Genomic DNA, 13,306 nt, shown 5'->3' with positions numbered 1-13,306 from the left:
GTCAAGTGCAGGTGCGCCACCCAGAAACTGTCCCATTCCTTTTTGTCTAGCCATGCAAGGAGTTTGCTGGCCTTGTCTTCCACTTCATAGATGGTGTGCTGTGTTTTTGTGACTCTTGCCTTAGCTTCCTCCCACACGTTGTCTCTGTATGCTCGTTTTGCAAAGCCTAATGTGTGGGCGCTTTGTCATTGGGTTCCGCGGCGTGCACACTCTCCGCCTGAATCACCGCCTGTTCAAGCTCCCACACCTGCTGTGCCTTGTCCCGCTTATGTGACGTGATCAAGGAGATGGCCTGTCCGCACAGGACCGTCTTATATGCTTCCCATAGAATGGCAGGAGTGGTCACTGACTGTACGTTTTCCTGGAAATAATGCCCGGAACTTTTGTGCAGGCCCTTCCATATGGTTGGGTCCGTTGGGTAACCGGGATATATGGGAAATGTGCGTTTCCTCCCCATGAGGTGGGATGTGTATGTCACTAACACCGGGAAATGGTCTGATATGCCTCTGGGGAGGTGTGTGATCTCCAGTACACTCTCTAGATCTGTTGACGAGGTGAGGATGTAGTCTATCCTAGACAGGCTGTTGTGTGCACCTGAGTGGTAAGTGTACTGATGTTCTTTGGGGTTGCGAGTGCGCCAAATATCCACTAGCCCAAGTGCATCCAGGAATTCCTGGAGGTGTGATGAAGTTGTCCCCGGGTCTCTCGGTGGGTGTCTGTCCCATGTGGCATCAGGTGAGGCATTAAAGTCACCCCCTATGATCAGTTACCCATGAGGGAGTGCGAGCAGGAATTTACCAAGGGCCGGGAGGGCTAGATTGTGGAGCGCAGGAGGAATATACAATGAGAATAGGTTGTATGCTCGCCCTTCCCACTGTCAGGATAGAGCTGCGAAGCACTCTTGATCGTCCATCCATGTCCCGTTTATCACCAGTGGACAACCTGATCAAAATCCCCACTCCCCTGGAACCAGATGTAAATTCAGAGTGTGCCACCATTTTAAAGCCCCATCTATCCAAAGCCTTAGTGGCTGTCCGCACTAGATGTGATTCTTGTATAAGGGCCACTGATGGAGCGTGTTTCTTAAGATGTTGTAGTACCAGTCCTCTCTTTATTTTGTCACACAGGCCATTTACATTCCAGGATATTACAGTAAGGGGGGAACTCAGCGTGGGTGTACTCTCTGGTCATGAATATGCAAGGTCAGGTATTACATCCCCTTGGGCACAAGAGCGATTGTTGGACATCGGAACATATCTAGCGATATACCATTTCCATCATGCAATAACCTTGCAACAGACTGTATCAGCTTTTGATGTTCTTGCATGAACGACTTAGACTTAACAAACTTAAACATGAACTGAACCCCTCCCTCCACCCCCGTCCTGCTCCCCTGCTAGACTGACTTCCAACTACCCGCCACCCCAACTGTGCAGAGTGCTTTAATCCCATAAAGAGTACTTGCTTGTGGGGGGAGTGACAGCCGAGAAACACTTTGAACATCCCCCTGCTCAAAGGCATTTTTGTTGACTTTAGTTCATAGCAGTCTGTATAGTATCGGTTTCCAATTGTAGCGTCCCCATCTGTGACCCAGACGGGCCACCATGGCCTGGCTTAGCTCACTGGCGCAGTCCATGGCCCACAAGATCATCCTCTTCTAGGGCTATGGCTCAGCTGCACTGGCTCCCGGTGACACAGAGAGTCCAATTCAAGTCTCTCTGCTTGGTCTTTAAAGCCCTTCATGGGTCAGGCCCTGTTCGTTTGCAAAGGAAGTTTGTGTGGCATGCGCCGGCCCGTAATCTTCGATCCTCCTCGGCTAGAGTGGTGACAATACCTAGGTTTAAGAAAGCCAAAGCAGGAGGAAGATCGTTTGGTGTGGTCGCAGCGAAACTGTGGAATGCCCTTCTAGTTGAGTTTAGACACATCCCTGACCTTCTTCTATTTAGGAGGAGCTTAAAACCATGGCTATTCCCCGAAGCTCTAGCTTGTCATCAGCTTGGCCCCCCTCTGATATGAGTCTGCCAGCGCCAGGATGCCTTTTAGGTGATAGCGCGCTTTAGAAATGAAATAAATAAATAAAGAAATGTTTGGATGTCAAGCCTTGTTGTGGGCTGCAAGTATGCCCCCCTCTGTTCTGGAGACCCTGCTGCTGGGTGTTGCCGATCTTTATTTTCCTGTCTCCACCTGCGGTCGGTTGTCTTCACTACCTGCGTCTCTCAAGTCCTGCGATGTCGCCCCCAACGGACGGCACTGTTGTTGTTTGCCTGCTCTTCGCGGCCTCCTGTCTGATTTCCCTCTCTTTCAACAAAGTTATTATTTCTTGCGTTTTCCTCCGAGTGAGAAGCTTGCTCCGCTACAGTGAGTTCCAAAGCTGTGGTCCTTGCTGCTAGAGAATCCAGTTTGTCTTCCAACTTTTCAGCTGACACTTTGATATCGGCTTGATTTCTTTCTGAGACCACAAATCTATCTCCGACTTCTTTTGTCAGTGTTTGCAATAGATCAGAGACTGATCGGGGGGGGGAGGGACTGGTCTACAGCATCCCCTCTTTGGGCTGCCAGTGCCGCTGACTCAGAAGCCGTTTCCCCAGATATACCCGCCTGGTTCTCACCTGCCGCAAACTCAGGAACGATTTCCCCATCTGAGCCATCTGGTTCTCACCTGGAGAAGCCAAGTCTCTCTGTTTAGTCACATCTGAGACTTTGTCTCCTTCATCAGCCATTACCAATTCCCTTGCGACCTCTCATTCTAGTGACTCCAGCTCGCTTGTAAGTGGTTGGAACCTGTTTGGGTGTAATACTTTCCTAGGGTTACTAACATGATTACAACCTATTGGCTTTAGTATTAAGGTGCTGGGCACAACCTTAAAATAACTCCTCAATGAGGGGGTAAGTTTTGGATTATGTTGGTTCTGGGAGTTTTCTTTTGAACTTTCTATTTTTGCAAGTGACCCATTTGCCAGTTGTTTATTTATTTTGATAAGGTAACACTTTAATTTGCTTTTTCGCTGATTGAGCCCCCTGTTTTTGAGTGCTGTCACAAGTTTGCAGGTCCACATTGGGCGGGTTCAAGCTTGCACTTCTCAATGCGTACCTAGTTTGTCCCCCCAACTTTATCCCTGTGGGTCTGCTGCCTATTTCACCCTACAGAGTCACCAGAGCCCCCTCAGTCTTGCAAACACCTCCCGGTTCATTCACCACGGTTAAACCTACATCACTGCTTGCTCTTACCCCGTGTTCAATAATGATGTTCTCCTCCGCCTCCTCTACCAGTCTTTGAGGGGCTTTTCGCAGCTGCTGTAGCACAGGAGCAGCGTAAGTGCTGCCCCAGCCTCTCCCGCCATGGATGGGGAGCCTCACAGCAGCTGTCCGTCCGCGTCCCAACTCGCGGGCTGCACGGTGCCACAATGACTCCTGCGTCCTCTGAGGTCCCAGAAGCCGCCACTCCGCAGCGGCCGCATCCGTCGATCCGACCTGACCCGACACTTCCGCCACACCAAAGGACCCCCAAAAAAAAACACGCCGGAAACCCACACCGGGTCGTCATGTGGAAAATCCGAGAACCAAAGTCCAGCTCCAGATCCAAAGCCAAGCGGGCCATCACCGACTGCCAGACCACATGTGAGTGTTAACTACGTCTCCTCATGTCCATGATACTATGCTGGCTATGTTTGCTATTTGCCATTTACAAACCCATTTTTTACACTACCCCAAGATATATGCTTCCATCTCGCTTCTGACGCTCGGCAGGCTCCGCGACCAACTACTTGCTGGCCACCATGTTCTCCCGATGTGAAATGGCTTGTCCCAGTAACGAAGACTATCTTGTGCGCAGTAGCTGAAAGAATGGCATCATCAAGACAGTGGCGCATTGGCATGCATTCTGTTGCATGATAATAACTTATTATATAGTGTTTCATACTGGACTTCTGTTTTTAAGTGGTTTAAATAACTGATTTTTCTATAGCCAAGTTTAATGGTACTCAATGTATCTCATTTGGAAAGGTAGAAATCATCTAGTTTTGCCAGGATTTAAACGCATGCCCTGCAGATTGCCACATATTTTAACTTAAAGTTTTTAACTCACTAAGCCACCCTGCCAGCCTCAGTAGGTAATGTGCCTGCTTTCTAGCATAGCTGCTTGCAGGCAGAATACAGGGACAAGCAGGGTGTCTCCTAGCCTTTATCTAAACTGGTCCACAGGACCATTATGCCAGCTATTGATCTAGTCAGTAGCAAATTATACCTTCCCACCACAGAAATTGATTTAAATAGACATTGTATCACCTCAATTTAACAAAGTAGGTGGAGGTGGGCACTGCACATGGTTATGGTTGCATAGTTCTGTGATAAACTGCTAACCCATTAATTCCATATTGTACCCTAGCGGTGCTGGGATCGGCCGCCAGTGGTGCGGAGGTCCATCACCTGCAATTGGGATGCCACCGTCACCGTGGCGGTGGCATCCTCCATTCCCAACATTGTGGGGGGCGGTGCTTACAGCACCGAACGCCTCAATGCTGGGAATGCACGTTATGCATTGTCATGCACAAGGTGACAGGCACCGCAGGGTGCCTGCCTGCCGGGGTCCCCCTCCATACTAATATGACGGGGGAAATGGGTGGCGGGCAGAGTATGATGTAGGGCGGATCGCCACCGTCAAGGTTCAAGCCTCGGGGTCGATTCCACATCCTGTGATTCTGAGCAAATCACTTAATCTCCCCGTGCCTACCTAAAAAAAAACCAAAAAACAAATGTGTCCTTGTGTAACGTAACTGGTGTTCATGTAAATTGCTCCAATACCATTGGGTCGAGTTCGCCCTATATAAATCTGCAAAAACCCCACAAAATAACCGATTGATTTAGGCAAAGTTATCTGTACCTGACCAATTGATTTAGTCACAGATCTTTGTATCTGGGGTAAGTTTATTTAGTTATTGTTCAGCATTCCATTAATCAATTGTACTATTTGCTGATGTTGAATGTGTTTTGACATGATGGATAGCACCAGGTACACCTTTAAACTTTCTTTGCAGCTTTCGTTTTTACAGGCTAATCTGGGAGTGAAAATACAACCTATGGCAATAATAAATCTTAATAGTGTAATGTATGCTTAAGTATGTACAAAAAAGTAAACTAGTTTTGTAGATCTGAATGGCACGGAGTTGGAATATTTAAAAGGTGTTGCGCACTATCACAGACTACCCAGAGGGACTCATTTAGGGGCATATGTATCAAGCCCTTTTACCGTTCACAAAGCCCGTTTGTGAACGGGAAAAGGCCTTTTGGGATGTATCATCCCAAAAGCGCCTCGCAAAATAGGGAATCGAAAATTAAATGCGATGTAACAAGCACCCAAGTTGTGCGAATTCTCCTTCGGAAATCGCAAATTACCACTAACTTCAAGTTGGTAGTAGTTTGCGATTTCTTTGAAAAATGCACTTTTTGGCATTTTTTAAAGTGCCATGTGTCGTACATACATGCCCTTAGGGCATGTATGTGCACAATTGCTCATTTCAGGGGTGCATCAGGGTATCCTTATGACACCCTTGCACCCTTGAAATTATTCTCAATGTGCAATTCTCTAAATGCGAATCGCAAATTGAGAATGTTTTCCCATTCATTCCTATGGGCCTCCCGGCCCATAGGAATGAATGGGAAGGTATTCCTTAATTGTGATTCGCAAATTGATAAACGCAATTAAGGTATGCCAAGGAACCACTAACTATTTGTGAATTTTTACATACATCTCGTCTGCGATTCTCAAATAGCGATTCTCAAAAAATCGCTATTTGAGACTCGCAAATAGGGTATTTGATACATATGCCCCTTAACTTTTTAAAGTAATTTGATGCCGTTCTTTAAAGCAGGAAGTATATTCAGATATTCGTGTTCTCATGTCTACCATTTCTGTATGTTAACAGATTTTACATTTGATATTCGTAAAATAGTAATTGTGAAATGTTAATTATTTTCAGGTATGTTTATGAAGGATGATGACTTACCATTGCACGATCCTGAAAATGATAACATTGTCCACATAAAAATAATGCATAGAAACACACGGGCCTACGTTTCACATGTTTAAAACTCCACTGACCTGAGAATCAAAGAACCAGGCAAACAAAACTGAAGAAAAAGGGAACAAAAAAAGAGCATCTCTGTCGTTTGAATTTTTTGAGATCCTTCTGCTTGATTTGTGTGATTAGTTTTATTTCCAATAATACTACCTCAAAGAAATCCCAAGAAGGACATGATGGAATTATGAACATATTTTGCAACAAAAAAACACCCCTACAGATTCCAGTATTATTTTGCAGGATTCCGATGGAATGAAAGGACACCAGCCTATCACACTTGTGGTCCTACATTTTCTTAGGAGGCAGTACAGCTACGTTTTACACCTGTAAGAGATAGGGTGTGTTTTCTGTTCATTTTCCTGTATCAATGTTATGTGCTCTACATTTCAACATTTCCTTTTATCTCCGTTTCAAAATAAGATTATTAGTTCCGTTGTGCTCTGCACACCATAGGATGCTCACAGAAGCAGAGCAGTCTGAACTTCCTAGGTTAAGAATGAAATTTAACAAGTGGGATTTGTTAATGACTTTGTTCGGATTTCTTTCGTATGTGATTGACATCGGGATCGATATCTCTGTGGCTGTCAAACATTACACTAAAGGACATTTTATTGCGGCATCATTGACACTCATTTTTATACTGCTGTCAATGATTATTGTGCAGAGTTTCAGCTATTCTTGGTTCCAAGCGGACCTTCAGAACGACCACCAAAAACAGCAGAGCTGGATTGTTCTAACTCATCTCTTTCAGTTTGGAATCTTCATAAGGTAAGTGCACAACGGGTACATGTGGTCAGTGAGCTTTGAGTACAAGGAAGGAGAGAGCAGCTTGTGGCTAACTGAGGTAGACCCTGCTGTCCACTGTTGTACAATATGCTCTGGGGGTTATGGTGACTGCGATGGTGACTGCTAAGTAGGGTGGAAGACCATGCCCAGCTGGCTTGGCCATTCGCTCAAGGCTCTTGAGACTAGAGGAGAGGCTGCAGGTTGTGGCGGTAGGCCACACCCTCCACATTTTGCTGTCTTACAACTTTATTTAATGTGTTTAATCGTATCTATTGATCTGTTGCTTGTCAGCATAACCGCATATAAAGACATTTCTGATGGTTGCACTGGTGCTGCAGCCTTACAAAATCTACTTGTAGACGAAGGCACCAAAACTATTAAACTGCATTTTAGTATATAAAAATGTATATTGGTTGCAAGTGCAACTACATAAGCCTTTCTTGTCAACTTGTTTAGTGTTTGTATGCCATGATGTGGACAGTGGTTCAGGAGCCAGATAGTTGCTCTGCGAATGCATCTGCTGCAGCCATTCAACTCTATAGAAATCATTTGTCAAGAAGTCTAGATTTTTCAAGTTACAGTGTAGTCACTTCCTTTTAAGATATGAAATTCTGAAGCCTTTCATCCCCTTGTCTCCCTGTCTAATGCGTAATGCTCAGTGTGTTGCCAAAAGTGATGCAATTGATGTTAATGTTTGATGTTTAGAAATAGTGAATGTTATGGTTGCCACTCTTGTTGTAGTTGGCCTTCCCTAAATAGCAATTCCTCAGAGTTTTGATCGTTAATACCTTTGTGACCATTTGATAAATCTCCATTAAACTTTGCAGACTCATTGCTTTTTCTACTTTGGCAAATGATGCAAAGTTTTCCACTGAATGTTCAAGAGGGTGCAAAGAAAAAAGGGAGGTGCAAAACGCATTTTTCCACCAATACAGTTTCCATAGAATTTGTGCTCATGTGTAGTGGGCAAACGACCAGTCAGATTTCCATAACAATTGGCAGATTTATACATTATGGTGTGCAGATGATCTTTTTTGGTAATATAGATAAGTAGGGTAAGTATTTATAAAGTTATAAGGCATTTTATCTTAGTGATATCTCAGACTGCAGTGGTTTTACAAAAGTACCACGGTACATGACGACCACAAGGCAGTATATGATTGGCTAATGGCTGCACTAGAAAAGGAAAGCGCAGCCATGTAGTTTGCACCACACTTTGGCTCTGTTTTGGGTTAGGGCCTTAGATATAGGTAAGTACCAGTAAGTTTTCCTAACTATAACTAAGTTTTAACCTTTGGTTTGATCATTTAAAAACAAACAAAAACAAAAACTAATATATATATATATATATATATATATATATATATATATATATATATATATATATATATATATATATATATTACCTACTGGCGATAGCCAGTAGGTATATATAGTTAGGATTTTTTTCCTATGTGATTTTCGAAAATTCTATGTCGAATAACTTTGGCGTTTGAGGACAGAATTGGCTGAAATTTTCAGGAAAATGGAACATTTTGTTTCTGAGCAGCCCCTGAAAATTTGGGGGGGTTTCGTCAAGGGGGGGCCGAGAAAAAAGGGGGGTCCCAAAACGTGTTTTTCCCATGCAATTTTCCATAGGGAGGTTGGCCTCACTTTTAGCCTGAACGGCTGAATGGATTTACACCAAACTTGGCAAAATTGTAGGGACTGGTAGCCCGATGTGCCTTTGCTATGTCTCAAGATATAGGCTCCAGTGGTTTTTACGAAAATTAATTTTGAAAAATATATATTGGGCTACATTGGGCTATATATATGTTGGAGCCCAAATGTAGCCCAATGTAGCCCAATGTAGCCCAATGTAGCCCAAAGATGGCCACCAGAGACAAAAAAAACCAAATGTAGCCCAAATATCAGCCAGATGTAGCCCAATTATAGCCCAATGACAGAATGTCCCAGAGTGTTCTAAAGAACAACTAGAGTGCTAACAGTCCTACTTATTACAAAGGTATGGCACACCTGAAGCCATCTTGATTGGAATAAAGTGGTAACTCTTAAAACATTTAATTTAAAAAGGACCAAAATGAGGGGGTTCATTTTGCCATAGAAAGTATGATTAGCGAATATATGACGAAATCCCGCATACCATCTGTCCGCAAAAAAAATCCCGCATGTACTATTAGGCCGCAAATTAAAATAACGAAAACTTTTAGAACAAATATGCCTTTAGCATACACTAAACAACGAAACTACCCTAAACCCTAAAACACTACCCCCAGCATGACCCTACACTACACAAACAGTACAACACTACCCTAAACCCTAAAACACTACCCCCAGCATGACCCTACACTACACAAACACTACAACACTACCCTAAACCCTAAAACACTACCCCCAGCATGACCCTACACTACGCAAACACTACAACACTACCCAAAACCCTAAAACACTACACCCCAGCATGACCCTACACTACGCAAACACTACAACACTACCCTAAACCCTAAAACACTACCCCCAGCATGACCCTACACTACACAAACACTACAACACAACCCTAAACCCTAAAACACTACCCCCAGCATGACCCTACACTACGCAAACACTACAACACAACCCTAAACCCTAAAACACTACCCCCAGCATGACCCTACACTACGCAAACACTACAACACTACCCTAAACCCTAAAACACTACCCCCAGCATGACCCTACACTACGCAAACACTACAACACTACCCAAAACCCTAAAACACTACACCCCAGCATGACCCTACACTACGCAAACACTACAACACTACCCAAAACCCTAAAACACTACCCCCAGCATGACCCTACACTACGCAAACACTACAACACTACCCTAAACCCTAAAATACTACACCCCAGCATGACCCTACACTACGCAAACACTACAACACTACCCAAAACCCTAAAACACTACCCCCAGCATGACCCTACACTACGCAAACACTACAACACTATCCTAAACCCTAAAACACTACGCCCAGCATGACCCTACACTACGCAAACACTACAACACTACCCTAAACCCTAAAACACTAGCCCCAGCATGACCCTACACTACGCAAACACTACAACACAACCCTAAACCCTAAAACACTATCCCCAGCATGACCCTACACTACGCAAACACTACAACACTACCCTAAACCCTAAAACACTACCCCCAGCATGACCCTACACTACGCAAACACTACAACACAACCCTAAACCCTAAAACACTACCCCCAGCATGACCCTACACTAAACAACCACCACAACTCTACACTACACTAACACAACACTACACTACACTACACTACACTACACAATCACTAACCCACGAAAAAATTAACACAAACCCACTTACCTCTCTCGTCATCGTGGTTTTCACAACGCAAATGCATTTACCATACATGCCTTTAAAACGTAATTCTTTGTAAAGGCATGCGCGATAAATGCACATGCGTTTTGAAAAAATGCGGGATAATGGTATGCGAGGTCAATGACCTTGCGGGATAATGGTATGCGGACTGAAAGTCTGCGGGATAAAAAATGCGGGAAAATGGCTGCAAACCATGATTAGCAGCAGACTTCCCTGGTGAGCACCAGCTTTACTACAGTGATCTAAGGAGCAACTAGAGTGCTAACATTCAGAATTTATGGCAAATGTGTGACACATCTGAATGCCTTCTTGATAGAACCAAAGTAAACAAGCATTGAAAATGCAATAGATCTCGCCCTCGTTTAAGTTAAAGCCATTCTGTTTGTAATGAGGTGGCTTTTTAGCTTTGCTTTTAAAACTTTCATGTAAATAACATGCATATGTATGCATATATGTATATGTATGCATGCATTTATATTTATATAGATATGCAGATTATATATGTTTATATATGTATATTACCTACTGGCGATAGCCAGTGGGTATATATAGTTAGGATTTTTTCTCTATGGGATTTCTGAAAATTCTATGTCTAATAACCTTGGCGTTTGTGGGTGGAATTGGCTGAAATTTTCAGGAAAATGGCACATTTTGTTTCTGAGCAGCCCCTGAAAATTTGGGGGGGTTTCGTCATGGGGGGGCCCAGAAAAAAGGGGGGTCCCAAAACGCATTTTTCCCATTCATTTTTCCATAGGGCGGTTGGACTCACTTTTAGCTCGAACGGCTGAATAGATTTACATGAAACTTGGCAAAATTGTAGATATGGTTTGCCCGACGTGCCTTTGCTATGTCTCAATATATGTGCTCCAGTGGATTTTGAGAAATGAACGTTTAAAAAAATATATATATCTGTGACAGCGCTCCGGTTAGCGCCCCGGTTCGCGTACCTGACGCGTAACGGAACTTCGCGAAGCAAAGCTGATTGGCTCTCCGGTGTCTGTCAACATTCTAAACAGTCCGGATCGGTACGATCGAGAGACAAGATGTGGTGAAAAACGAAGGGGGAAATGAAGGAAAGGGGGCAAGGTAAACCCCTCCTGACCCCCTAGGATTGATGAGGGGGATATTAAAGTCCCCCGCGATTTTTCGCGGTAGAGGCGCTTCCCGGTACGCGAACCAGGCAGCTAACCGGCAGCGTAACGGGAGTCCGCCATCTTGTGTTTTTGGATCGTCCGGTTCGCGTACCGGGTAGCGTCCCGGTAAGCGTAACAAGGGGAAAACCAAGAGAAACAGTAAAAAAAAAATTAAGGGAATAGATTTCCAGCAAACTTGGCAAAATTGTAGGGACTGTTTGTTTGATGTGCCTTTGCAAGGCCTCAAGATATGTGCACGTGTGGATTTTGTCTAATTAAGGTTAAAAAAAATATATTTATCTGTAAGCGTGTTCCGGCACTCTTACGTTACGGGTTTTGTTTGCGCTGCAGAGCCGATACGTCACGGTTATGCGACGCGTCATGAGGCGTCTCACGTGGCTACGTGATACGTCACGTAATAAAGAATATATTTTACAGCTATAGATATTAGCTTTTAAAAAACCAATGAAATTCACTGAAAAAACCATAGGTTATAGACCATATATAGTTAGGAATTTGCATTTACAAAACCTTGAAAATTCACTGAAAAAACCATAGTTTAAAGACCATATATAGTTAGCTGGACATTTTATTGACATAAAACCAATAAAATTCCATATATAGTTAGTTGCACTAACTATATATCGCGCACCCGCAATCCACTGCTGATGATGTCACATATTACATCATTCATGACATGGTCAGTGACATCACTGATGACATCACTGATGACATCTCAAATGACATCACTGATGACATCACTGATGACATCACTGATGACATCACTGATGACATCTCAAATGACATCACTGATGACATCATGACACACCAATACCAGTTACTACATACGCACTCACTGATTCCTACGTCTACACACACATTCACTCATTCACCCATACAATCACTCATACATACAGTCACTCATTATTACAACACTATCATATGCACTCATACACCTAGTCAGTCCTGTGAAGAATCAATCACACTTCGATTTCCTCATCTATACAGTTTAACACAGAACACCATACTTTTCACACATATACTAACACATACTTACTCTCTTATACAATCACTGATACAAGTACACATTGATATGCACAGAGTCACACACCTCCCAGCCAGCCACACACACATTCAGTCTTCCATACATCCACTCATTCTTCAATATGTAAAACATATTTAAACTTTACAAAAACACACAGACACTAGATGATGTCATCAGTGATGTCATTTGAGATGTCATCAGTGATGTCATCAGTGATGTCATTTGAGATGTCATCAGTGATGTCATCAGTGATGTCACTGACCATGTCATGAATGATGTAATATGTGACATCATCAGCAGTGGATTGCGGGTGCGCGATATATAGTTAGTGCAACTAACTATATATGGAATTTCATTGGTTTTATGTCAATAAAATGTCCAGCTAACTATATATGGTCTCTAACCTATGGTTTTTTCAGTGAATTTTCAAGGTTTTGTAAATGCAAATTCCTAACTATATATGGTCTATAACCTATGGTTTTTTCAGTGAATATATATATATATATATATATATATATATATATATATATCCAAATGAAGGAGACACCAAAAGCTTGGAGGCCCTCTCCCATCCGTGTACGTTATTAAGTTTTCCTCCAGCAGCACATTTAAAATCTTAACAACCTCGGGCAGGAATCGCCATCAAAGTTCCAACGCGTTTCGGGCGTCGCCGCGCTCTTCATCTTGGGTAATGGCCTATTGGGAGAGGCAGTGTGATCGTTCATTACATAGTGTTCATAAGTCCCGCCTGATTTCGCTGCTATGCAGTATGGTACTTGCAGTTAATTTAGACAATCCTTTAGTAGGTTCTGGCTGCCACTTTCTCCTCAATGTGTTAAATATATGTGTATATTACCTACTGGCGGTCGCCAGTAGG

The 13,306-nt window shown here is 43.4% G+C and overlaps 1 protein-coding gene across 2 annotated transcripts in view; it reads left to right on the top strand.

Annotated features, from left to right (window-relative positions):
• Positions 1–13,306, top strand: part of XKR9 (XK related 9) — a 335,451-nt gene that overhangs the window by 69,039 nt on the left and 253,106 nt on the right. For both annotated transcript variants that reach the window (XM_078687158.1, XM_078687159.1), the window contains exon 2: positions 5,976–6,845. In XM_078687158.1, coding sequence (XP_078543284.1) covers positions 6,445–6,845 — 401 coding nt within the window. In that variant the 5' untranslated portion in view covers positions 5,976–6,444. The remainder of the gene's footprint in view (positions 1–5,975; positions 6,846–13,306) is intronic.

Source organism: Lissotriton helveticus, chromosome 4_1 (assembly GCF_964261635.1).
Source record: "Lissotriton helveticus chromosome 4_1, aLisHel1.1, whole genome shotgun sequence".
NCBI classification, from domain to species: domain Eukaryota; kingdom Metazoa; phylum Chordata; class Amphibia; order Caudata; family Salamandridae; genus Lissotriton; species Lissotriton helveticus.
The sequence above is the reverse complement of the archived record's forward strand: the minus strand, read 5'-3'. Positions and strand labels throughout refer to the sequence as shown.